Source organism: Eubalaena glacialis, chromosome 12 (assembly GCF_028564815.1).
Source record: "Eubalaena glacialis isolate mEubGla1 chromosome 12, mEubGla1.1.hap2.+ XY, whole genome shotgun sequence".
Lineage (NCBI taxonomy): Eukaryota > Metazoa > Chordata > Mammalia > Artiodactyla > Balaenidae > Eubalaena > Eubalaena glacialis.
This window is the reverse complement of record NC_083727.1, coordinates 70,294,375-70,321,883: the sequence shown is the minus strand read 5'-3', so window position 1 is coordinate 70,321,883 and position 27,509 is coordinate 70,294,375. Positions and strand designations below refer to the sequence as shown.

At 39.1% G+C, this 27,509-nt stretch overlaps 1 protein-coding gene across 1 annotated transcript in view; it reads left to right on the top strand.

Moving 5' to 3' along the window:
* Positions 1 to 296: 296 nt before the first annotated feature.
* The window catches only part of CFAP206 (cilia and flagella associated protein 206), a 32,361-nt gene continuing 5,148 nt past the window's right edge, over positions 297 to 27,509 (top strand). The window contains exons 1-11 of the mRNA XM_061207250.1: positions 297 to 523; positions 1,765 to 1,873; positions 3,814 to 3,897; positions 6,759 to 6,849; positions 9,122 to 9,310; positions 10,096 to 10,254; positions 11,372 to 11,580; positions 20,018 to 20,137; positions 21,266 to 21,464; positions 23,463 to 23,603; positions 26,508 to 26,701. Coding sequence (XP_061063233.1) covers positions 1,766 to 1,873; positions 3,814 to 3,897; positions 6,759 to 6,849; positions 9,122 to 9,310; positions 10,096 to 10,254; positions 11,372 to 11,580; positions 20,018 to 20,137; positions 21,266 to 21,464; positions 23,463 to 23,603; positions 26,508 to 26,701 — 1,494 coding nt within the window. The 5' untranslated portion in view covers positions 297 to 523; position 1,765. The remainder of the gene's footprint in view (positions 524 to 1,764; positions 1,874 to 3,813; positions 3,898 to 6,758; positions 6,850 to 9,121; positions 9,311 to 10,095; positions 10,255 to 11,371; positions 11,581 to 20,017; positions 20,138 to 21,265; positions 21,465 to 23,462; positions 23,604 to 26,507; positions 26,702 to 27,509) is intronic.

Genomic DNA, 27,509 nt, shown 5'->3' with positions numbered 1-27,509 from the left:
CTCTAGAGCGCAGGCTCAGTAGTTGTGGGGCACGGGCTTAGTTGCTCCATGGCATGTGGGATCTTCCCCGACCAACCTGTGTCCCCTGCACTGGCAGGCGGATTCTTAACCACCGCACCACCAGGGAAGTTCCTGAGTCTCTCTCTATTTTGCTTGTCTTTGTTTTATAAAGTTATTCTCGTCCATCCTCCCGGGAAAGACTCTCAAGCTTGGACCCAGCCACGCCTCCCCACCTTGGCCCTACCCACATCCTGGTCCCGCCCCCTTCGGGCCCTAGCGTTCGGTTTCCATGGTTACACCGCTGCCTCCGAGAGAGCCCAGCTACCCAGAAGGTCCCCGCAAAGACCCCGGGGAAGAATCGGGTTGACGCGGCTCCAGCTCTCCATTCCGGCGAAGGTCAGCCCATTCGAGGCTCCGCGCCCTTGAGCCCGGGGTGTACCCCGCGAGGAAGCGAGCGTGGGGCCGTGGACAGAGCCTGGGCCGCTGGAGCATCCCGTCTAGCCTGGTTGAGGCTGAATTGTCGGTAAGGACTCCTTTCGGGGCGCCGCCGCTGAACGGAAACAGCGGTCACTTCCGGCCGGAGGCGCCCAGGTCCGCAGGTCAGGCTTCTAACCCGTAATGCGCCGGCGCCTGAGCCCGCTCGCCGCTGCTCGGGGCCGCTTGCACGCCCCCGACGGCCTGAACTTGGGGGTTTAGGCTTCCCAGAGTCAGGCAGGGGAGGGTACTCAGGGGAGTCGTGAGCGGCCCGGGCCCGGCGTCCGAGGGCGCTCGCGCACGCGCACACGCAAGGCTAACCTTTGAGCACGAGCTAGTTAGGAGCTGCTGTTTTAAGCGCTTACCTTCTGCCGCGCACTGTTTTAACCACTAAATGTATAGAATTCAGTCCCCGCGACAACTCCGGGGACAGGGTAGTAGTCGAATCTATATTTTTCAGATAAGAAAACCGCTTCAAAGAGAGGTAAAGCAGATGCCCGAGGTCTCAGCTAGAAAATGGTCGGGTCGCGATGGAAACCGGGCACTCCGGTTCTATTGGACAAGATGACAAGTGTTGTTAACCTTACCTGAACACTAATAATGCTGAAAGTTAGCTTTATCTACCTGGGATTGCCTTTGTTATTCTCTACATGCTTATTTCCCCTGTGCTCAGTTACTGGTACGAATCAGAAAACCTGATGGCCATTAAAACCCGCCACCTTTTCCTGGTTTATAGTAAATGGAATTAATAACCAGGGGTTCATTTATTTCCGTGATGCGTAACTCCTGTAATACTTTTTGCTTTATGTTTTTCATCAAGAGTCTAAATGCCAACTTGGATGTGCTAGAAAGAGAGTTTAGACGATCCAAGCAAGAATTGTTTTCCAAGAGTCATTTAGTGAATGTGGTGAGATAAGCATTTCCTCTTTCAAGCTGTACTCGGCCGCCTACACAAATGGGAGTGGGGTTTCTCATTAATTCTACTACTCCCTGCCCCCAATAGTGTTTAACCTTTTTTAAATTTAAAAATATCATGCTATAAATGTACTTTTGGTGACCACCATCATTTAAATAAAGAGGGAATGTTTCAATCATTTGAAACATTCCAATTGCTCTCACTGTCATTTTTATAAATATGATAGAAAGTAGTGAAAACAGGAGGGGCCTAGTTACTCGTAAATACTAATAAATTAATAAATAATATGACTTTACAAATATGTTAGTGGTGAAATCTAAAGAGGAAAAAATAGTATATAAATGCAATTTTAAAAAATCTTTTTATTTAGCCAGAATGCCTCCCACTCAGGCTGAAAGTGTTATAAAGAATATCATTCGAGAAATAGGACAAGAATGTGCAGCCCATGGAGAGATTGTTTCTGAAACTCTGGTTGCTTTTATGGTAAGAATGAATATTTTTGTGAATTACTGCTTTGTTAAAAAATGTGTTTAAGTGGTGCCCATTTTCCTCTTAAAATTCTGTGGTGTTTTCCTAACTGTTATTCCGTTGAAAACATACTGAGACCGTTGGACAAGTTAGCCAAAAATATTTTTTTTAAGTCTATAAAGCATGTTAGTTCTCGATTTAGGAGACTGATTTAGAAGATCTTGATAAGTTTTAGAAACATCAATAATGTTTTCCTATGTGGGAGTTTTTTTAAGATGTATTTTTGTTCACTGTTGTAAAAATTACTGATTGCCTTGATCTTGGAGAGGCAGCAGTGAGCGATGGCGTGAAGTGAGATCTTAATTCCCTGCCCAGGAGTTGAACCTGGGTAGCCTGGATGAAAACCAGGAATCCTAGCCACCAGACCAGCAAGGGCTAGAGGCTAGAAGCTATTTTTCCCTGGCTCTTGTCCCCAGTGAAAAATGCATTTCTCACGGAGGCAAAAACTGTAAAAACAGGTAGAAAGTTTATTCTTAGAGACACAGCACAACAAGAAGTGGGAGAGCACACAGAAAAACAGTTTCTTTAGTTAAGACAGAAGCTAGGCAGGGACTTCCCTGGTGGCGCAGTGGTTAAGAATCCGCCTGCCAATGCAGGGGACACGGGTTTGATCCCTGGTCCCGGAAGATCCCACATGCTGCGGGGCAGCTAAGCCCGTGCGCCACAACTACCGAGCCTGTGCTGTAGAGCCCACAAGCCACAACTACTGAGCCCATGTACCGCAGCTAGTGGAGCCCGTGTGCCTAGAGCCTGTGCCCTGCAAAAAGAGAAGCCACCGCAATGAGAAGCCTACGCACCACAACGAAGAGTAGCCCCCGCTCGCTGCAACTAGAGAAAGCCTGCGCGCAGCAACAAAGACCCAACGCAGCCAAAAATAAACAAATAAATAAATACATTTATTAAAAAAGGAAAAAAAGAAGCTAGGCAAAGATGCACATCTGGAGAGAAAGGGTGTGGGCGTCCTCCCTAATGAGGAGTGCAGTAAACGGGCAGTTAAATCATTTATGTAGGTCAGTTCTTCCAGGTCTTTGCCTTCCTTCTGGCAATCGTCTTGTTTTTTCCCCCTTGGCTAGTTTGTTTCAGGACCCTCTCCCGAGGTGCACATGCACCTCTCAGCCAAGATGGATCTCGATGCAAAGGCATCTGGGAGAAGCAAGACTCATTGTGGCCTGGCATTGTCCCCTGACTTTTGACCCCCAAGGAGACTTTCTGCGCACGCCTAGTGTCTCCCTTGCCCCAAGGGGGGGGGGAGGAGGGAAGCGGAGATCCCTTGATCCTTTACTCAAACAAGTTTGTGCCCCTCTTTGTTCTCGCCATGACTGTTATCTTAAGGCATCCCCAAGAGACAAAACTTGGCTATTTACCCTGTCCCTGTGGTAGCTTCCATTTCGGAGAGTAAATAGGAGACTGATTTTAAATGTCTAACCTGGAGCCCATCTAACTCCTGTCTCAGGAAATGCAAACAGGAGACTAGCTGTAAGTGTCTGGCCTGAAGCCCACTTTTTCCTGCGCTATGAAATGTAAACAGGAGGCTAGAGGTAACTGCCTAGCCTGGAGCCCATCTGTCTCCTGCCTCAGTCTCTCTACTCTTGCTTTTGTTTTAACAATACACAATAAAAAATACGATAAAAATATTCAGTTTCCCAATGTAAAATCTAGCCATTGCTTTCAACCTGTTTCTCCATGTCTTTTTTCTAACACCATGTTCAGATTTGATGTTTATTGCTCCCTTTTTTCAGCCTCTAATGAAGGTGTGGATGAATTGGGTTATAAGAAAATCAGCTGAATAATCAACTGCTGGGTAGTCAAGAGGCAGTTACTTTAAAAATGGAAAATTGTTAAACTAATTTTGTAGTAACATGAAATAAATTTAATGGACTCTTTCCTACTCTCAGGTGAAAGCTGTTGTCCTGGACCCAAGTAATGGCTTTAACACGGATAGAACTCTCATAAAAGGTGATGTGCAGAAACTTGTAAAGGTGATTATCCAACAGTTCTCAAATTTTGAATTATTTACTTGCAATTCTAAATATAGTATTTGTGTTGGTCAATACTGCCTTCAGCTCCTTGAAAGAAAACCCCACCAAATAGTGATGCAAACACATGAGAGGTTTATTTTTTCACATAAAACGAAGTCTAGAGGTACATAGGCTATTTTTCCTGACTTCCTGGGTTACCAGCATGCATGTGTTTTCACCCCAGGGTCACAAGATAGCTCTCCCACCTCTAGGCAGGCATAAGGTAAGAGGACAAAGGTCAAAATGTGTATGCAATTGGGTCTGTCACTTTCTTTTTAGAAAATAATAGGCTTTCCCAGACTCCCTCCGGTCTGTTTGCATTTACTGACTAGAATGATACTGCAGGTGAGCCTGGGATATTGATTTGTTTTTTCTTTCCTTTTTTAGCTGACCAAGTCTTTGCCTTAATCCAAACTGGGGCTTTGTTAGTAAGGAAGGAGGGGTATGGATACTGGCAGGTAGCAGTGTCTGCCACAGTATTTTAGAGACATCTTGTTATTAATTTAATGTTACATTGAGAACATTATTAACTGACTTGTCATATACTGTGAAATTATAGTACTAAATTAAGATTCATATAATTATTGATTCAATGTAATTTGTGTTTTTCAATTCTGAGGGAAAAATTGAACCCAGAGCAAAGAATTCATCGTTAGAATCAAGTAGGTGTGCCTGAAAAGCAATTTTAAGAACTAAAGAGGGCAGGAACTTTAGACATTGTTAATTTTTTCATATGTTTTAAGTTTGACTCACTGGGTTTAGATGCTTAAATATTTATTTTCTAGATATTCCTCAATGTATTTCCTAAAATTTCAACATTATCGTTTTTTTCCTGGGCTTAATGATTTTAATTCCCTCCTTCACACAAAAGACTTGAAACAAGCTTTCCCAGACTTGTACGTGATATTTTCTGAGCTCAAACAAATGGCAGAGAAAATTTTCATCATCTCCGTCTTCTCTCACAGCCAGCAATTCACATAGTGGAGTGCAGGTCTGTCTGCAGATGCTAGAGGGTCAGGAAGAGCTTTGGAAGCTTGGAGCTGGGGAATATGTCATTACGATAACTGTGCAGAAGAGACTCCATGATTCTCTAAGGCAGCTGAGAGCTGGGTCTTTCTGTGCTGAATTTGAGAATGTGGTGTAAAGCCTGTTTTTAGCGATAGGGGAAATGACTGATGGTTATTCAGAAATTTGATTGGACAGCCGTGGAGGAGAATCAAGGAAGGGCAGAAAATGTTTTTCTCCTTTACATGGCTCAAGAAGAGTTTGGTTTTTTTTCCCCTCCAACTCAACTAAGTTGGAAAGAATCAAGCTCAATATACTTTTTCTTTAAATTTATTTTTTTATTGAAGTATAGTTGATTTACAGTGTTGTGTTAATTTCTGCTGTACAGCAAAGTGACTCAGTTATACACTTATATACATTCTTTTTTATATTCTTTTCCATTATGGTTTATGCCAGGATATTGAATATAGTTCCCTGTGCTCAATATACTTTTAATATGACAGGTACATTAACTGTCAATTTATATAATAATTCAAGTGATAAAGATTGTTTTCTTTTTTCTCAATTAAAAATCATGTTGATGAGCTAGTCTGTGCATTTGTAAAGTCTGTGCTTGGAACGGCACTTCTCCACCTGGAGGGGTCCAGGTGCATGGTTCCCCTAAAGATAGTGTTCCGTCCTCACTCCTGCTTTCCCATCTTCCTCCTCCCAGGAAAGGAGGGTTGGTGGCCTGGGAGTTGGGTTGAGGGTGAAGCTGTTGATGTGCCCGCTAGGTGCAGACATAATAAAGTCTAACAGGTGAGATGGGGGAAGACTGGGCTTGGGGGGTGCAGAAGAGAGAAGAAAAGAAAAATTCAGGTTGATCCTCTATTCTAAAGGGGCAAAGCAGAGAAGGGGGATGAGCCATCATGTTTGGGGAAAAACAGGAGAAAATGGACCAGAGGAAGAAATTTTGAAACAGAAGGTAGAGCCAGAGAAAGTCTGTGAGCAGGGGACGTAGCCGCGGCAGCTTTTTATAAAATGCACATGACCTCCATCATCAGCAAAAAAGGAGTGTTAAGGCTCAGATAAACAGTAATGACGGGGCTTCCCTGGTGGCTCAGCAGTTAAGAATCCTCTTGCCAATGCAGTGGACACGGGTTCTAGCCCTGGTCTGGGAAGATCCCACATGCCGTGGAGCAACTAAGCCCGTGCACCACAACTACTGAGCCTGCGCTCTAGAGACCGTGAGCCACAACTACTGAGCCCACGTGCCACAACTACTGAAGCCCACACGCCTAGAGCCCATGCTCCACAACAAGAGAAGCCACCGCAATGAGGAGCCCACGCACCGCAATGAAGAGTAGCCCCCGCTCACCGCAACTAGAGAAAGCCCGTGTGCAGCAACGAAGACCCAATGCAGCAAAAAATAAATAAAACAAACAAACAAGCAAAAACAAAAAAAAAACAGTAATAAGGAACTCAGGAAGAGCTGTAGACAGGAGCATAAGCTTCATGGCACATTCACCCACTTTCAGGCTGCAGAGACTAAGCAAAAGGTCAAGTTCCTTGCCTCCAACTAGACTATTAGTCACTTGGGTATGGTAATATTGGTTAACTCAGAGGGAATAACTTATTGCTTAATAAATGTTGGTTAAGTAAACTATAAAGCATAAAGTCCTCAATGAGAAAAAAAGTAATAAAAATGGTTATTGGTAGATAAATATCAGAAATAATGGTTTTGATGTTGTTCTTTGATTTTGAGAATAACTTTGGAAAATACTTCTGATTGTTTCAGAAAATATAACTGGAAGCATGTATGTGATTTTCTTTTTTAGCTTTGCGTGACTCGGCTATTGGACAGTAAAAATCCTTCCCTGGACACCATTAAGATGCAAGTCTATTTTGATATGAATTATACAAGTCGAGGTAACATGTATCTACCAATTTTGATACCCTTTTAAAGAAGATTCATATTGTATTTCAGGTAATAAGGGTGTTGACTTAAAAAATGTTCACAACCTAAAAGTTGAGAATTATGTTTTATTCAGCGGGAAATTTTAGGACTTCAAGCCCGGGAGATAGCATCTCAAGTAACCCTGAGAGAACTGCTCTGAGGAGGCAAAGTGGGGGGGAGTCAATTTATACAGAAGTTTTGCAACAAAGGGCAGGTAGTCTGAACGTCAAAAGAGTATTGTTAATTAAAGGAAGCCGATATCCCAAATTAAGGGAATTAGGGCTTTTCTTTGTATGAGAAGATGCAAGAGTCTGGGCTCACTGATATGGACCTCAGCTATCTGGAGCCAGTATCCTGTGTTTTCACATCCTGAGTTTCCTCAGGGCTCCCCGTGGGGAGTGGCTGCAGTCTGATGGCTGCTAGATGGCAGGTATTCTTTCCTTCCTGAGTTCCCTCAGGGCTCACCAGCTCACACTGGAGGGCTGCAAGTGCAGATGACTGTGACATCCTTTGTTTACTGATATGGCAGGCAATATTCCATTTCTCAAGGGCTTCATTTGGTTGACCAAGAACAATTTAACTTTTTTGTTTATCTTTTGAAATTTTTTCCAACTTTGAATAATGTTGGAGATGCTAAATGAGAAGAACACCAATGGCCTTTGTGAGTGTCAAAAGTTTCCAAGTCTATTGTGTTTTGACTATTATACCACGAATACATAATAACTTAAATTAAAGCAACCAGCTCACTGAAGTTAAAATTTTTTAATTTGCTGATTTTATTTTTCCTGGTTTATATTATTATCACATAATGCTTACCTAAATTATGTAACTTACCCAAAAATGAAGTGACTGATGGGAAATTTAAGCTTAGAACATATTTCCTTATGTAAATAGTTTCTTACATACATCAAAAATAAACTGGAAACAAGAGAAAAAAGGAAATGAAATTTCTCTGTAGACTACACTGCCTCTGCCCCATTGTAATTCAATCATTATTAACCATTTGGTGATTTTTGTTGTCTTTTTTTCCCCTCTCTGTATTAACCTTTCAGTTATGCTACATGTGTAAAATCATACATCTTGCTTTTTTGATCAATAATAATATATTAGAACAATAAATAATAGTGGAATTGATGATGTAATTTAGATTTTTCTTAATTTCAAAGTTTGAGTTGTTTTTGTGGTAAGATTATAGCTATGAACTGGGCATGGTTGATATGTTAATTATTGCCCTTGTTATAGGGTGTCTTATTGACTTAGTTGCAAGAATTGTAGTGCTGGTGAACTGTGGCTCCTTCCACGATTAAGCCTAAACCTCACTGTATTACAGGAAGAAGGGAGAGGGATACCATTCTTGATACAACATCATATTACAGTAATGATATTCAAAGGAAATTTATCTAGAACTAAAATAGAAATACACATAATTGAAGAGGAATATTTATACTACCTATATGGATATTTATATTAGATGTGTTTACATACAGTATACTACACCTACTTACCTAGAGAATATAGATAGTACAATATTTATACTGTATGTGTTTATAATATATATTATAAATTGTCTTGTGTACTTTCTGCTTAAGTAGGAGGTTTTAGCCCTATCTGCTCTTACGTTTGGATTGTCTGTTTAAAGGCTTACGTGTTTTGATAAAGCATGCCATTTAAATCGCGGTAGTAAGTCTTTCCCACTAGATTTTTGTCTTGAGGTTACTTGCTGGCCATTGTTTATTTTTGCTTACTACATCTTACGAAAATACTTGTTTTCATGCAGTAGAATTGCTATACCAAGCCATTTTTTCCTCTGGTCCTATTTTCTTTTTTAAAAAAATTTATTTATTTATTTATTATTATTATTTTTTTGTCTGTGTTGGGTCTTCGTTGCTGCATGCAGGCTTTCTCTAGTTGCGGCGAGCGGGGGCTGCTCTTCCTTGCGGTGCGTGGGCTTCTCATTGCCGTGGCTTCTCTTGCTGTGGAGCATGGGCTTCAGTAGCTGTGGCATGTGGACTCAGTAGTTGTGACTCGTGGGCTCTAGAGTGCAGGCTCAGTAGTTGTGGTGCACGGGCTTAGTTGCTCCGTGGTATGCGGGATCTTCCTGGACCAGGGCTTGAACCTGTGTCCCCTGCATTGGCAGGCGGATTCTTAACCACTGCGCCACCAGGGAAGTCCCTGGTCCTATTTTCTTATGTGAGAAGAATTCTAAGTATCAATATACGGAACATTGTCCTTTGCCAATTTTAGAGGAATTTCTCGAAGAACATCACCGGGTCGTAGAGTCTAGATTAAGCTCTGTTAGCAGAGAAATTACAGATAGTCGAGCATGTGTTCGAGAAGAGCTGGAAAGCCTCTACCGCAAGATCGTCAGCTACGTGTTACTGCGCTCTGGGCTGGGGTCCCCAACAGACATCAAGATTGTCAGAGAGGCAACAGGTAAAAAATATACACCATTTCCATTCCATCCAGGAACATAGTATCTTATAAAATATGTTGAATTATAAGTATTGAAGATTGAAGTTTTCTTCTTTTATCTGAAAAAAAATTAGCACAAATAAGAGGTTAAAACTTAACCCAGATTTTTCTTACACAGTGTATCAACACTAAAACTCAAGTAGCACTTTTGGGAAGTGAATATTGTTAATCTTCTTAGAGCTGTATGTACCTAGGGGCCTATTACTCCTCACTACAGAAACATTGGCAGTATGATTAACCAGGCTGATGGGGGAACAGGGACTGCTGGCAGAGGAGATTTCATACTGATGAGAGGAGTTGAGTCTGTCACCTAGGATGGATGATGGGAAATGGCACTGTTTTAGGAAACAGGAAATACTTGCCCACTTTCGTACTTTAAGATAAGGAATAGGCAATATCTCTAATCTTCCCACGGCTTTCTTCCATAATTATTTTAAAGCATCATTTTTTTTCTACTCAGAGCCCTAATTAGAAAGCTTGTTTTAATGCCCATTGCCAAAAAATTACTGATGGATGCTTAATTATGAAAATAGACGTGAAGCAATGGCATTATTTTCAGTAGCTCAGCTTTCTTGATAAATGCTAAATTTTGCTATGTATTCTGGAATCAGGTATCAGACATTTAAAGAATCATCTAAGTAACTCTATAAAGACAAGCCCCTTAACTTTCTGCTGAAAGGAACTTGTTTTTTACGTTCTGATATCTTTACTTACCATTTTGTTGTCCTTATTGTGGTCTGTTCTAGCTGCCCTACAGAGTGTTTTTCCTCAGGCTGAGCTTGGGACATTTCTAACTCTTTCTAAGAAGGACAAAGAACGCCAGCTGAAAGAACTCACCATGATTGTTACTGGAATTCGTTTGTTTAACCGAGACTGTGGAAAGGGAGGAGAAGGCATTGATGACTGTAGGTATATTATTAAGTTAATTCTATAGGTTAGGTAAGTTTAAAATTTAATGGGAACAGAGGAAAATAATTCACAGTACACCACTGGCATTCTTAGATTTAAGGTTTGCAGTTTTGACCATACCTTAGGTACAGCTACTATTCATAATGTATAGTAATTTTTCATTTTATTGGGGCAAGACCTTAAATTTTATGTACCATGAAGCTAGTATGGGAGCATGCATCAGTAAAAGGATTGAGAGGGCCTTCTGGAGGCCAGCCTCCCCAGTTCAGTGTAGCTCTGTGTTCTTTACTCCAAGTCAAATAACCAAAAGGGAATAAAATTCAGTGATTTAAAAAATAAAAATCACCCTGAGAAGCAAACCATTGTTGATGTGGTTAATGGAATGAAATGGTCCAAGAGGAGATATTTGCAAATCTGTAAATTCAGGAGCCTCTACTATGCTGTTATATACTTAATGCATTCATTATCTGTAGGTTTGAAAGTACTCATTGAAATGTTTGCTTAAAGACCTACCAGTAGAAGTAACTTCCTTATGCATTTGGTACACACGTAGGCCCACTGAGAAGGTGTTAGTGTCTTTTTACCAGATCACTGATCTAGTACAATAAGGTAATTTTTTTTGCAATTTAAAAACTCTTCTAAAAAGTCAATTCCCATTCTTCATAAAGTTTCCTGTCTTGCTAGACAATTCTGTTATTTTTCAGTATCCCAGTGAGTTTCTTAAGTGGTACGCTTTTATTTTCTTCTTTACTAGTAGTAAAGAAGATACACAAAAGGAGAGATACAGTGGCTTTTCTAGAGGCACGTGGTTAATACAGCACATAACACCAACGCCTGTCTATTCTTTAGGATCTTCTATATTTTAGTAGCAAAAGCTGATCTGCTTTAACTTTTGGTTATTATTCTGGCAATGTCTTTTTTTTTTTTTTTTGAATAGGCTTTTCTTTCTGGACTCTTTCCATCCTGGTGTAGGAGCCATGCCTCCTTATTGTTAATTTGGTTAAGGAAAAAAACTAACTCAACCTAATGTTTAAATATGACCACTTTCTAGGCTTTTTCTTCTGAATCTTTTTAGATTGCCTCATGTCTCTCTTATTATACCTCTCAAACCAGTGCCAGCTATTCTACGGGAAGCAATCCCGGCCACCACTCAGCATGTTGATTCCCAACTTGAGGTGGTCCAGGACCAGGCATACCGCTACACAGCCATCCTCGAGAAAGTAGCAAAGAACCCACTCTTGAGTCGAGAACTTCAGCCCTATTTGTTAAAAGAAGCACTGTATAACGTGCGACAATATGAGATCTTCCTTCAGATCATTTTGGTGAGTTAATGTCATAAGAGCTGGTCTTTCCCACAGAATGCAGCCTCTTTGTATATATATTCTTTGCTTTGAATTAAACATGTAGTTTAATTTTAAAAAACCCACTGGTTAGACAGATTTTTTTTTAAAGTAGAGTTGATTTACAATATTGTGTTAATTTCTGCTGTACAGCAAAGTGATTGAGATATATATATACACACACACACACACATTCTTTTTTTGTATTCTTTTCTATTATGGTTTATCATAGGATATTGAATATAGTTCCCTGTGCTATACAGTAGGACCTTGTTGTTTATTGCCACCTCTTTATATATTATGGGGTGAAAACAAAAGATAGAACCAGGTCGTTGATAAAGAAGGCAACCTTAATAACTGCTCAGTATATATTGCATCTGTAGGATCAAGAACTAAAATAGAAATGGGAAAGTTGGATGTTGATTTTAATGAAGATGTGTTGGCAGGAATGGATTTTTGGTAGTTGATTCTTTTTGTTCCTTGGTAATATGATTGTTGCATGATTGCCATAGTTAAGCGGGTATTTGTATATATATATAAGCAATGCTGCATTGTTTGCTTTCATTCAGAGCACGTGTTTAACATATAGTTTGGCAGGTTGTTGGCACTCAAAGAACTTTTATGTAATTATTTGTTCTAATTGTAAAAATTGGTAGAAAAGATTTTTATTTCTGATGTTTTTAGATCTAATGAACAAGCCAAACACTATCCCCAGAGAGCTGGAAAATATGAAGTAGTGATTTTAAACTTTTTTTTAAAGCAGCAGAGCCCTTTCAGATGAAAACTTACTCAAAATCCTAAAAATATAAAGCAAGTATTTAGATGAAAGGATTGGAGGACCTTTTCACCAAGGAGCATCCCCAAGCCACCCTAAGATTCCAGGGAACACAGTTTGTTAACTATGTCATGGCAGCAAGCTATGTTTCCACCAGTTACTGTTTTGTTTCTGTTTTTTTCCCCTAGCTGTATTGAGGTATAATTGACAAAGTTGTAGGATATTTAAAGTGTACAGTGTGATGATCTGATATACATACATATTGTGAAAGGATTCTCCCACTGAATTAATTAGCACATCCATCCCCCTGGTCACTGTTTACCTTCACACAGCCTCTATTTTCCAAAAACCATAAGACTGCAGGATCAGTGGAACTGTCTTTTGTACAAGTGAATACTAATGTCTTGAGGGATAGAACAAGCTGTACTCTGCCCCCTCTTCATTTTCACTTGTATCTTAATGACTCACTACCACTTTTGGCTGCACTCAATCTGTCTTCTCTCCTTACCTCTGCTACAGAGAATAGAAAGATCACATCCAGAAGACATGACTTCATTGCAACAAACTAGGAGTGGTCCTCACAGCTGACCTACTATCTAATTGCCTTCAGAAGGGAGGACTCTAAATCAACTATTTGAAACCAAATCATTCTTTAGGGTACATGTTCCCCTAACACTGACTTGTGGCTAGCAGCCTTATGTAACTAGTAAGATACTAAGAGGATTTCACGGTCGGTTTATCTTGAGTGCATACAGGTCCACAGGAGCAGAATCTCACATTTACTTTTGTCATTTACGTCCAGAAGGGATATTATAAGAAAGAACTTTGGGAAACTGTCACACATGCTGTAAGGATGTTGTAGAGGACATTGTTCATTATATAGTATCTTCTCACAGCTTTCACTCATGAAATATATTCAGCCAACTAACTGACAGTCTTATATTCTCATTGGAGTTCTTACTCTCAGAGCTAGAGGGACGGTTAATAGAGTGTAGAAGTGATAAGTGTGGGTCCTGCAGCCAGACTGCATGGGTTCTAATCCCGACTTTGCCACTTACGAAATCTGTGTCCTTGACGAAGTTGCTTGACTTCTCTGTGCCTTAGTTCCCACATTTGTAAAAAGGGGTTATTGATAGTTTCCACTAGGTAAATAAGGTAGAACAGTGCTTGCAGACAGTGAGAGCTCAGTAAACGGATGATGATGATGATGATGATGACGACAATGATGACAGTGTTTATTACCGTCATCATCGTCGGGGCATTAGCAGAACAGCTCTAATTTCATCTCAGTAGGGGCACAAGCTGAAGACCTCTTATTTTTCTAGACAGTATCTCATTTCCAAGCCCTCTGTTGCTCGTGTTGTTAGAAAGTTCCCGTTCTGATCTTAACACTCTTTATGACTGTCTCATACTCCTTTCAGTCAGGGTCAGGATGAGTTTTCTTAACCTTCTGACTTTTTTGCTGCTTAATCAGTGTTTCTTTTTGTTGTTGTTGTTTTTATTTTTATTGAGATATACTTGATTTACAATGTTGTATTAGTTTCAGGTGTATGACGTAGTCATTCAATTTTTATAGATTATACTTCATTTATAGTTATTATAGAATATTGTCTACCTTCCCTGTGCTGTACAATATATCCTTATAGTTTATTTATTTTATACATAGTAGTTTTTACCTCTTAATCCCCTACCACTATCATGCCCTTCCCCCCCTTCCAATGGTAACCACTAGTTTGTTCTCTATATCTGTGAGTCTGCTTCTTTTTTTAATATTCACTAGTTTGTTTTATTTTGTAGATTCCGCATATAAGTGGTAACGTACAGTATTTGTCTTTCTCTGTCTGACTTATTTCACTAAGCATGATACCTTCTAAGTCCATCCATGTTGTTGCAGATGGCAAAATTTCATTCTTTTTTATGGCTGACAAGGGTATGATAGTTTTTAGCTATCCAACCTCCCCCATCAATCTACCTTAGTTACAGTTAAGGTTAATTGTTACAGAATGGATACAGTTTAATCAGTATTATCACTAGGTTATAAAATACGTCAGTTTATGTTTAGCTGAAACCTTTTCCTGGGTATGAAATCTATGAATACTCTTTTTTAAAGTCACATTATTTGAACAGATATTAATATGCTTTTTTGAAGTATTGATTTTGATGCAGAATTTTTCTTTTGCCAATGCTACATTCAGTTTACGTAGACATTTGAAAAATCCAATTATAGCTTGGGTAAGATAGTGAGTTATTGTTTTTTGATCAGGACTTTATCTGCTGCAGTGAACAAATCAAATACTCTGGAAGAGAAAAGGAAGGGGTGATTGCAGTCTTGTTGACTGTCTTAGCTGAGAGAACAGAATTCCATCCTCTGTGGGCTTTTGAAGAGCAAGGCAGTCACCATAGAGAGAAAGCCACTTATTGTTATCGTGCAAGTGAATGTTGCATGACACACAATATTTCTTAAAATATGTAAGTCAAGACTTTTGTACACTTCCTGCCCCCAAGCTATGTCTGCAGGGCCCATTCGTAGCATAGATTATACAGGACTTCTTGATTTTTCTGATAATGCAAGTAAGATATCCATTAGGTGGAATTTGTGCTTGTTTTAGACTTGTTGAAAAATGTCCATGGAAGAAAGTATGAAAAACTTATAAATTAAAAAGTGGGGGAGAGGAAGAAGAATGCTAGGTACACATGCTTTCTCCAAGCATTTTTTGGACTGCATTATGATAAGAAAGTTGAAGCGACTTTATTCTTATTTTTTTTCTCCAACAGTCTCATTAGAAATATCTTTGTGTTAGGATGCTGTCAAGTTCGTGGTGGCAGATACAGGTTTTTCAAGTTGTGAATTTTATCATTGGTAACAAAAACTACCGTTTTCCCAAAGTGACAGACTCATTTCATTCACTCTCAAGAAAATATCTTCCGATAGCTAAGGCTCAAAAACCATAGTTTGTCTGCCAGTTGTTCTTTCAAGTAAAAATGCTGTTCTACTGGAGGGGAAAAAAGGCTAGTTCAGCTTGCAATCCAGTCATGTAAGAGAACTATGTGTTTTAATATGCAATAGAAGTGTTTTATATATACTTTCTGTTTGATCCCACTGATTATTAAAAAGCTGTGCACTTGGGCTTCCCTGGGGGCGCAGTGGTTAAGAATCCGCCTGCCAGTGCAGGGGACACTGGTTCGAGCTCTGGTCCGGGAAGATCCCACGTGCCGCGGAGCAACTAAGCCCGTGCTCCACAACTACTGAGCCTGTGCTCTAGAGCCCGAGAGCCACAACTACTGAGCCTATGTGCCACAACTACTGAAGCTCACATGCCTAGAGCCCGTGCTCCGCAACAAGAGAAGCCACCACAATGGGAAGCCCGCGCACCACAACGAAGAGTTGCCCCCGCTCGCTGCAACTAGAGGAAGCCCGCGCAAAGCAATGAAGACCCAACACAGCCAAAAATAAATAAAATAAAATAAATTAAAAAAAAGAAAAAAAGCTGTGCACTTAAAGGTCAAAATTCAATCAAATTAATACATTTTACTGCATCATCAAGGATAGTGCTAAGTGAAACTAGCTTTTTTATTGAGATACAATTGACATGTAAGATTATATTAGTTTCAGATGTATAACATAATGATTCCATATATGTATATATTACAAAATGATGACCACAATAAATCTAGTTAAATTCTTCACCACATATCGTTACATTTATTTCCCTTGTGATGAGAACTGTTAAGATCTACTCTCTTACCAACTTTCAATTGTACAATACAGTATTGTTAACTAGTGATAGTCACCATGCTGTACGTTACATCCCCACGACTTATTTATCTTATAAGTGGAAGTTTGTACCTTTTGACCCCCTTCACCCCTTTTGCCCACTTGCCTCCCCCTCCCCTACCTATGGCAACTACCAATCTGTCCTCTGTATCTATGAGCTCAGTTTTTTGTTTTTTTTTTTAAAGTTTCCACATATAGCAGTGAGGTCCTATTGTGTATAGCACGGGGAATTATATTCAATACCTTGTAATAACCTATAATGGAAAAGAACCTGAAAAACTTTTATATCTATGACTGAATCACTTTGCTGTACATCAGAAACTAACACAACATTGTAAATCAACTGTACTTCAATTTAAAAAAAAGATTCCAGGGACTTCCCTGGTGGTCCAGTGGTAGAGAATCCGCCTTGCAATGCAGGGGACACAGGTTCGATCCCTGGTCAGCGAACTAAGATCCCACATGCCGCGGAGCAACTGAAGCCCCCGTGACACAACTACTGAGCCTGCGCACCTCGACTAGAGAGCCTGTGTGCCATAAACGACAGAGCCCACGCGCCCTGGAGCCCGCACACCACAACTACAGAGCCCACCCGCCCAGCCTGCGTGCCACAACTAGAGAAGAGAAAACCCGCACGCCACAATTAGAAGAGAGTAGCCTGCACGCCACAACAAAAGATCCCGCGTGCCTCAGCGAAGACCCCACGTGCCGCAACTAAGACCTGATGCAGCCAAAAATAAATAAATTAAATAAATAAATAAAAAATAAATCTTTAAAAAAAGAATAAATAAAAATTAAAAAAAAGATTCCACATATAAGTGAGATCATATGATATTTGTCTTTGTCTGACTTACTTCACTTAGTAAAGTTCTCTCAAGTTTCATTTTTGTTGCTGCAAATGGCAGGACTCCTTGTAAATAATGCTGCAATGAACATGGGGGCACATATATCTTCTTGAGTTAGTGTTTTTGTTTCCTTCAGACAAATTCCCAGAAATGGAATTGTTGGGTGATGTGGTGGTTCTTTTTTTAATTTTTTGAGGAACCTCCCTACTTTTTCCATAGTGGCTGCACCAAGTTACATTCCCACCAACAGTGCACGTGTGTTCCCTTTTTATCCCCACATCTTTGCCAACGCCTGTTATTTCTTGTCATTTTGATAGTAGCCATTCTATCAGATGTGAAGTGATATCTCATTGTGGTTTTGATTTTCATTTTCCTGATGAGTAGAGATGTTGAGCAATTTTTTGTGTACCTGTTGGCCTTCTGTATGTCTTCTTTGGAAAAATGTCCATTCAGAGCCTCTGCCTGTTTTTAAATTGTTTGTTTGTTTGTTTTTGCTATTGAGTTGTGTTAGTTCTTTATATATTTTGGATGTTAATTCCTTATCAGATACATGATTTGCGAATATTTTCTCCCACTCCACTGGTTGCCTTTTCATTTTGTTGATGGTTTCCTTTGCTATGCAGAAGCTTTCTAGTTTGATATAGTTCTATTTGTTGATTTTTGCTTTTGTAGCCTTTGTTTCTGGTGTCAAATAAAAAAAAAAAAACTGTCACCAAGACTGAGGTCAAGACCTTACTGCCTATGCTTTCTTCTAGGAGGTTTATGGTTTCAGGTCTTATGTTCAAGTCCTTAATCCACTTTGAATTGATTTTTGTGTGTGGCATAAAATAGTGGTGCAGTTTCATTCTTTGCATGTGGCTGTCCAGTTTTTCCAACACCATTTATTGAAGAGACTATCCTTTCCCCATTGTGTATTCTTGGCTCCTTTGTGGTAAATTAATTGACTGTATATGTATGGGTTTATTTCTGGGCTGTGTATTCTGTTTCATGGATCTATGTGTCTGTTTTGATGCCAATACCGTATTGTTTCGATTCCTGTGATCTTGTAGTATAATTTGCAATCAGTAAGCATGATGCCTTCAGCTTTGTTCTTCTTTCTCAAGACGCTTTGGCTATTCGACGTCTTTTGTGGTTTTGTACAAATTTTAGGATTGTTTGTTATATTTCTTTGAAAAATGCCACTGGAATTTTGATATGGGTTGCATTGAATCTGTAGGTTGCTTTGGGTAGTATGGTCATATTAACAATATTAATTTTTCTGATCCCTGAGCAGGGAATATCTTTCCCTTTGTTTATGAGGACTCACTTTGCAACTAAAAATTCTACATGGTTGTGAACAAGTTCTTTTTGGTAAAATGTAAACACAGTGATTGTTCTAGGACACTATCAGGAAAAATCAAGAAGTTCTGTGTGCCTAACCTGTGAATGGAGCCTGCAAGCATAGCTTGGGGGAGTAGGTCTGGAGTATCTTTACTTATAGTTTTTAAAGAAGTGTTATGTATTGAATGTAACTTTTACTTTGGAGAACATATGCGAATTATTTCTGTTTCTTGTTGTTTGTGTACAAATCTAAAGACTTTTAAGGACTGCATTTTCATATTTGATTCCTAAAAGAAAACTAGCAATCAAGGGGAAAAAACTCTGAGGGGTAGAGAAGTGACTTATTAGATAGGATAAACAATATGTAAATTATTATTATAAATTTTATTGTAAATAAATAATGGGAGAATGAGGCAAGAGGAGGGGAGATGCTTAAAGAGTAGTATGGGTAAAATTGAAACAGGATGCACATTACATTGTCAATAAAAAAATTCATTAGTTGAAATACAGGGATGATATTTGATATTTCTTATGAAACAATAATTTTTTGTCATTTAAAAATAATCTAGTAAGGCTTCCCTGGTGGCGCAGTGGTTGGGGGTCTGCCTGCCGGTGCGGGGGGCACGGGTTCGGGCCCTGGTCTGGGAGGATCCCACGTGCCGCGGAGCGACTGGGCCCGTGGGCCACAACTGCTGGGCCTGCGCGTCTGGAGCCTGTGCTCCGCAGCGGGAGGGGCCGCGATGGTGAGAGGCCCGCGCGCCGCGATGAGGGGTGGCCCCCGCTCGCCGCAGCTGGAGAGGGCCCACGCACAGAAGCGAAGACCCAACACAGCCAAAAATAAATAAATAAAGTGTAAAAAAAAATTAAAAAAAAAAAATAATAATAATCTAGTAAAACATATAGTTAGGCTACAGATATCTGAGAATTCAAATGCAGTTTTTTTCTCTTCACGTAATTGTTACTCTTTAACACTGTGCTAATAACCCCATACCACTGCCATTTCTGGTCACATCTTAGGATAAGAGCCCTGGGCTCAGACGATCTGGTGTAGAACCATGATTCTACCCCTCATTAGCTGTGTATCCTTGGGCAGTTTACTTACCTTTCTGTACCTTGGTTTTCTTATTTGTACTTACCTCTTTTTGTACTTATAAGTATTTAATATGGTGTTTAGCACATAAGAATAAATGTTAGTAATTATTTCAGAGTCAGCATTTAGCACCTTATTTTCAGATTGCTATGGTTGTATGAGAAATATACTGTTTTTCTTTCAATGCTATGATTTTTAACATTTTCTGCATTCTTGAATGCAATTTTTAAAAATCTGGGTATCAAAGTAGTTTTCAAAGGAATACCTCATTAATTTTATCTTTGAGGAATGGGAAAAGAACAGTTCTAGAAAACTATGTCAGAGAATCCACTGCTCGGGAATGCAATTATACTGAATATCAAAGAATACCTGTATACATTTGAGAAAAATTATAGCCATTGTATTTCAAAAGATTCATCCATTCAACAAATGTTCCTGGAGCACCATCCACATGCCAGTTCTGTTCTTGGCGTTGGGGATACCATGGAGAGCAGAACCCTTGCTCTCACTGAGCTTACTTTCAGGAGATGTGGGGAGCAGGTAGGGCTTAAAACATACATAATGTTTGTAGTAAAATTATAAAAATATGAATGCCAATTATGTTGTCTTCACAGTCGGATATAATTACTTGTGCTCAAGAAGTGGAAATGATGATAAAGCAGTTAGGAGCCCAACTGGAACAATTAAAATTTACTGTAAAATCAAAGACGGCTGTCCCAACATCACAAGTCTTTGTAAGCATTTGTCATCCACTTTGACCTTGTTTAAAGGTGAATGTACTCTTAAGTCCTATAAAGTTGGATCAGAAGTAATTTTAATTTTATTTAATTACTAAAAATATAATATTAGCTTTATATGAGGTGATCCTGTTGTTTTTGTTTATTTTGTAGTAATAATCATATAACCAGGATGTTATAAGTTGGATGAGAGGATTCCCTTGGTAGACCATTGCTACTCAACAAAGTGCAGATGTATATTATAGTAACCATAATATCAGTATTGTCTGTGGCAGCAAAAATAATCCATAGTGCAGTGTTGAAAACGTTTTTACAGTAGCTGGTTAAGAAATTGCCTTCAGCACAGAGGTGATGTAACTTGTGACCTTTCTGAAAAGACAGATAAAATCACTTTGTTTACCAGGCCTGCACTTATTCTGACTTTCTGATTATCTGTACCACCCTATGGGCAAATCTGGGAGCTCCAAAGAAGTACAAGATGTACGTGCAGTATTTTATAGAGCATTTTGAGTCTCTGATCATTTTCTGTAATCATTCCCAACATTTGACTTTAAAAACCTGGAAACAAAAGGCTAAGTTGTTTCACTTATAAGTAGGGCCTGATTAATTTTTTATTTGTTGTATAAGTCAGGGACCTTTAATAGGAATAAAAAATACTTTATGTCACTGACACAAAATCTTTAACTCATAAGCTCACAAGAAATGGCCCAAGATGTATCCCTAGACTTTCCAAGTTCTTTTGAATTGTAATTGAGCCAGATAAATCTAATTATAATGAGTCATATTTAGCTTTTTTTAAAAAAAGAAGCTATTTTCCCCTAGACCTTTTGAGGTGAAGCGTCCATGAATGTTTCTTAGGTGATCATGAGTATTTGGCTTTTTTGAGTAAACTAATTTACTGGCAATCATACCAAAATAAAATGCTTTGATATACAAGTTTATTTTCTCATAATTTATGAGTCCAATTTCTACTGAGATTCTGTCGTCTAATTTCATGAGACTTTTACTTGTCTTACGGGAGAATTAATCTCTTTACAAACAAAAATTTGTACTTATTTTTAAGAGTAGAGTGATTTGTTATTTTATTGAACAGTGACATTTTGAACATTTTTGTCTCTTCCTCAGCCCACCTTCATTGCCCTTTCCAATCTGTGGACTAGCTTTCAGGATGAAACTGTTTTGATTAGCATCCTCAGTAATTTAACTACTCATCTTGAGCCATTTCTGGGGACTCATGAACTGTTCTTTCCTGAGAAAGTGACGCAAGCTCTTCTTGATGGAGTGACTGTGAAAACTGATGTGTGTAGAATGAAAGAGCACATTGGTAACAGAAATCATCCATTATTTCCTCTTCCTCTTAAAATTACCTCTAGAATAAAGTCACTCTTTTGTTTTAAAATTTTCAGGTGTATCTTTCTGATAAAGTTTTGAATATCTTTCTTGATTGTAAGACTGCTAATGTTCATTATAGAAAATATGGAAAACAGAAAATATATAAACTGAAGAGTTTGCTATCCAGCAATAACCATTCCTAGTGTTATTGTTAGTGTTTTGGTTAACAGTGATTTCCTGTGCTTATAGGTTTCTATTGTAGTCTTAGTGATTTTATTATCGGTTTGTAGTAGAAAAGGGTATTAATCCTTGCTATATTTGTTGCAAATAAAGCTCCATTTCTTTGGAATGCTATTTGCCATATATCTACCCCAGATTCAGGTTGAAATTTATAAATCAATAAATGTTATCCCTATAAAATTGAGCTTATTTTAGGCCCTTTAAGAGATGCATTGATTCTTATAGAAAGGCTGTCTTTATCAATAAACTTCCTTTTACTTGTTTAGTCCCTGCTGTCTTCTTAAAGACAACTCAAAATTCATGAGAAATGTCAAAATAGAGTCTGGGATTTGAATTGTTGCCTAAAAAGAAAGTTTTTCCAGAAAGTGAAATTAGATCATTGACTCTCCAAATTTCCTTTTCACATTCTGTTTTTGTAAAAGCGAAAAATAAAAACCTAGTGGCAGGGCAGGAATAAAGACGCAGACGTAGAGAACAGACTTGAGGACATGGGGGCGGGGGGGAGGGGTAAGCTGGGACGAAGTGAGAGAGTAGCACTGACATATATACGCTACCAAATGTAAAATAGATAGCTAGTGGGAAGCAGCCCGGTAGCACAGGGAGATCAACTCTGTGCTTTGTGACCACCTAGAGGGGTGGGATAGGGAGGGTGCGAGGGAGCCTCAAGAGGGAGAGGATATGGGGATATATGTATACATATAGCTGATTCAATTTGTTGTACAGCAGAAACAAACACAACATAGTAAAGCAATTCTACTCCAATAAAGATGTGAAAAAAAAAGTAGCGATAATTTGCATTCTTAAATTATTAGAATACATAAAATCTGAAAATGAAATCAGAGAGACTCAAAAACATCCTTCCAGTTAGTTTTTCCTACTCTTTTCATTTTGTTAAAACAGCACATCTGTGCAAATGCTAAATGAAACTGAAAAATTAAAGTCACTTCAGCAGTAGATATTAAACTCAACTATATTGGCAAGACGTGCCATTTCCTACTATAAGTCAAACGTTTTTATTCACTAGAACACAGTTTTTTTTTGTTTTTTTTTAACATCTTTATTGAAGTATAATTGCTTTACAATGGTGTGTTAGCTTCTGCTTTATAACAAAGTGATAGAACACAGTTTTATCAAGTTACTGCTCCAGGGAATTGGGAGACCCAGTGTTCTTTTGAAAGAATTTAATTTACACTCACCACATCTCATCACCGTTTGAGGCTTTCAGGCATATCAGGAAAAAAGAGTGAAGAAGGTCTGTTTCCTCCAAAGTATGCATTTACTTTCAGCTGTAGCCACGGGGTCACTAGTAGTGTCTGCTGTTTGGATACAGAGCCAGAAACAGAAGTGTAGGTAGCACTGCAAAAGTAAGAACCTCGGGATCAGTGTTTTATAAATTTGCGTTTTTATTTGCGTAAAAAAAATTGGCAAAACTAGGAAGACTTTTTAGAAGTGTGAAGAACAGAAAAGTATATCCTCTGTTACCAAAATCACTAAGTTACTAAGAGATGTTTCCTTGCCTCTTTCTGCTCAGAACATTCTCAGTTGTTTAAAGAACTGACAGTCCTGGTATATGAGCATCATATTCAAAGTATTTTGCCACCTCGCATATTATTAAGAGCTACACTGTCTTGAACGAAGTTAATTTATCTCTGTTTTAGTCAGATAGCAGCCAAGTCTCTTCTGCTCATTTCCTGGGTGGTTTACTCTTCCCACTGAATATGGTTTTTCTTGTGCTCCTCTTTCATTTTAGAAGAGAGAGTAAATCTGGCGGATTTCAGAAATCTAGAATGGCTTTTCCCAGAAACAACAGCCAATTTTGATAAATTGTTGATTCAGTATCGGGGATTTTGTGCTTACACATTTGCTACAACAGATGGTCTTCTTCTTCCAGGTACATCATTGGAAATAATACTGTCCTCCCTTCTCCAATTTTTTCTTTAAATGATGTGCGCTTATTGTCACTCACTCACTCACTTTGTAAAATTTTATGGACTCTAATGGTGAACTAGGAAAGGAGCGACAAAGATGACCTAAATGCAGTATTTATCTTTGAAGTGCTCGCAGCATAACCTGATAGACTGACATAAACAAGAAATTACAATACAAGCGATAAGTGATGGAATGTGTATATAATGAAATATGGATGCTACACTATCATAAAAGGGGGATGACTCATATGTCAATGAAGGGTTTCAGAAGTGTTATGTGTCATTCCTAAAATAGATCATCTTCCAAAGTGATTACTTGAAAGCGCAACACTAGTTTGATACGTTTATTAAACAATATTCTTGGTCACTTTATGGTTATATCCCATTAACATAGATCAGGATTTCTGTATAAGGACATGGCCAATATGTTATGAAGTAAAATTTCTCTATGATGTATATATTACTAGAACTTCTCTAAAGAGTAAATCAGAAATTGAGATGAAATAAATTATTATCCAAAAAGTGCCATGTGAATTGGCAATAGAATTATTACAAAGAATTATTGGGATTGTGTGTATACAGGCTAGAGAACATACACATTGACTCATTTTTTTTTATGGTAGAGATTTTTTCATTATAGGAGTAATAAAAGGTTTACCTTGGGAGAACTGAGAGAATAGTATTCTGAGGTCCTGTGAGGATCACTGACATTGAGGAGAAAACAATCAAGAAGTAAACCATGAAGAAGTAAAAAGCAATAGAATGGAGATGATTTCTTTCTCCCCTTGTCTTTTTTTTCCTTCCCTTCGCTCCCCCCCCCGCCGCAAATCTCTCTCTCCCTCCCTCCACAAATAAGAAGGGAAGGGAGTCATGAGAGACACAAACACAGAAACATGGATGTGGGGTGACACAGAGGCAGCATGATGTCGTTGGAAAAGCTATGGGCCAAGATTGGGAGAGCCTGGTTTATTTTTCTTTTTTAATATTTATTTATTGTTTATTTTTGGCTGTGCCGGGTCTTAGTTGCGGCATGCGGAATCTTTTTTTTTTTTTTAGTTGTGGCATGTGGGCTTCTTAGTTGCGCATGCGAACTCTTAGTTGCAGCACACATGCAGGATCTAGTTCCCTGGCCAGGGATGAACCCGGGCGCCCTGCATTGGGAGCGCAGTCTGAACTGCTGGACCACCAGGGAAGTCCCGGGAGAGCCTGGGTCTAGTCCCCGTTGTCCCATTAGTAAACAGAGTAACTTTCAGCAAATCTCTTGTCTCTTGTGGACCTCAGCTTCCACGTCAGGAAAAGGAGAAGGACCAACTAGGAGGTCTGTTTGGTCCCTTCCAACTCCTACCAACTATGATTCTAAGAAAGGGGGAGAAAGAGAAAAAAAGTAGAAGGGCTTGAGGGGCTTTGGGTTTAGAATCCTCTCAGAATCAGCTAGTCTGGAGACTTTATTTCTACGTGCTACAGTATTTCCTGGGCACCAGCCGCCTGCACTGCCTCGGAGGAATCCCATGGGAGTCCCTCCTTCCTCGGGACTGCAGACCACAGGGTTTGAGTCCCCGGGTAATGCTGGGGCTTACCAGGCAGGGTCCTTTTCAGATGACATCACTGACTTTACTGCCCACCTCTCGTTCCCTTGTGCACTGCTGTAGCCCCACTGGCCTTCTTGCTATTCTCGAACATTCCGAGCTCATTTTCACCTCGAATCTTTTGCACTTGCTATTCCCTCTGCTTGGACAGCTCTATTCCCCCACAGCTACATACCTTGCTCCCTCATCTTATTCAGCCTTCTCTGATCACCCAACTTAAAATATCAATCTCGCTCTTCTTCCTTTTACTATGTGTTTAACCTGCTTTGCTTACTTGTTTTCTGTAGCACTGATCACTCTCTAGGCTATGGTATATTGATTGATTTCTTTTCTCTGTATCCTCAGTGCCAAGAACAGGGTCAATAAATATTTGTTGAATAAGTGAAAGAATAAATAAATAAGACAGTGTTACTGTTTCCTATATAATTCCCACAAACTGTGGATACTTATAACTCATATTTTATGTAGTATCTTTTCATAGTGGGAGATACTTTCTAACATGCAAATGTACATTTTGGAACAGATGTTTCATTTTTGTAGTTCTTACAGAATTATTTTAAAAACAGTGCTTCTAGTAGTTAGTTTAGTTTAAGGAGATTTGGAAAACCTGCTAGATGATTAAGTGGCTTCTCATAAAAGATTTTTAAACAACTTATATATGGATAGTGAAATATTTTTAGATAAAATCATAATTTAAAATTAAAAAATATGGGACTTCCTGGTGGTCCAGTGGTTAAGATTCCATGCTCCCAATGCAGGGGGCACAGGTTTGATCCCTGGTCGGGGAACTAAGATCCTGCATGCTGCATGGTGTGGCCAAAAAATAAAATAAAGTAAAGTAAAAAATGTATAAAATTTCATTTGAATTTTATGTAAAATATAATTTAACAAAATGTATAACTTAAAATTGCTAGTTGTAACATTTTAGCTAATAAAGACATAAGTGATATGTTAAAAATAGAGTGTATAGGGAATGGTTCTATGAATGTATTATAAACATAGAATCAGTATTTCATATCTTTTTTAAAAAATGTATTTATTTATTTATTTATGTGGTTGCACCAGGTCTTAGTTGCGGCAGGTGGGCTCCTTAGTTGCGGCAGGCGGGCTCCTTAGTTGTGGCATGCAAACTCTTAGTTGTGGCATGCATGCGGAATCTAGTTCCCCAACCAGGGACCAAACCCAGGCCCCCTGCATTGGGAGCGCAGAGTCTTATCCACTGCGCCACCAGGGAAGTCTCAGTATTTGATATCGAATTCAATTCCTTTTCTTAATTTTCAGGAAATCCAGCAATTGGAATTTTGAAATATAAAGAAAAGTATTACAGTTTCAATACCAGAGATGCTGCATATTCATTTGCAGATAATCCTGAAAATTACATTGATAAAATTAGAGAAAAAGCCAAAAAAAATGCAGAATTGATTCAGCTACTGGAACTTCATCAACAGTTTGAAACCCTTATTCCATATTCTCAGGTAAGTAGGGTTGGTGTTTTAAGAATTCATGACATTTAAAAGTGTAGTTAATAAAAAAAAGTTACATTTTGTTGTAGAATGGTCCCCCAAGTCCCGGCAAGAGACAGGGTCAGAATGAGGGCCTTTACAGGTTATCTGAAAGGGGTTCACACCCAAAGATGGAAACTAAGGAAATCCACAAAGAATAAATGAAAACAGGATAAGGAGGCAAACTGATGAATTAGACTGGAAAAATCTGAAAGAGCAAGACTACATTTAGATAAATAATTGGAACTACAGTATTTCCTTATCTAAAATGGAAGGCGCTGAGCACAGATAACATAGGTGGTAACTGAGGCTCAGAATTGTAAGATAATTTAACAGGTGTAAATTGCAGTAGTCTGAAAGGCCACAAAATGGATCTGAAGGTGTGTTTCCGTGTGTGTGCGCGTGCCTATTCCTTAATTCACTCAGCAGACACTTACTGAGCCGCTTGCTGTGCACCAGGCGTGATCCTGGGCACAGTGAACAAAGCAGGTAGCAATCCCTGCCCGCACGGGGCTCACATTCTACCGCTGTGTATCCTTGTTTTCTTCCTCTTTGTCTCTCATTCGTACTGTTCACGTTTGAATTGCTCTTTCTGTCATCCTCTCTTGTTTAATTTACCTCTTTTAAACTCACTAAACTAAAACCCTGCAATGATACATGGTTTATGAATGGTTTGTGTTTGTTATATTTATCAACATTTTGACAGTGAAGCAGGTGGGTGTGGGTACAACTGACCAGGTTGGCAGGGATCCCAGCAGTGACTGGTAAGAGGACGATGGGG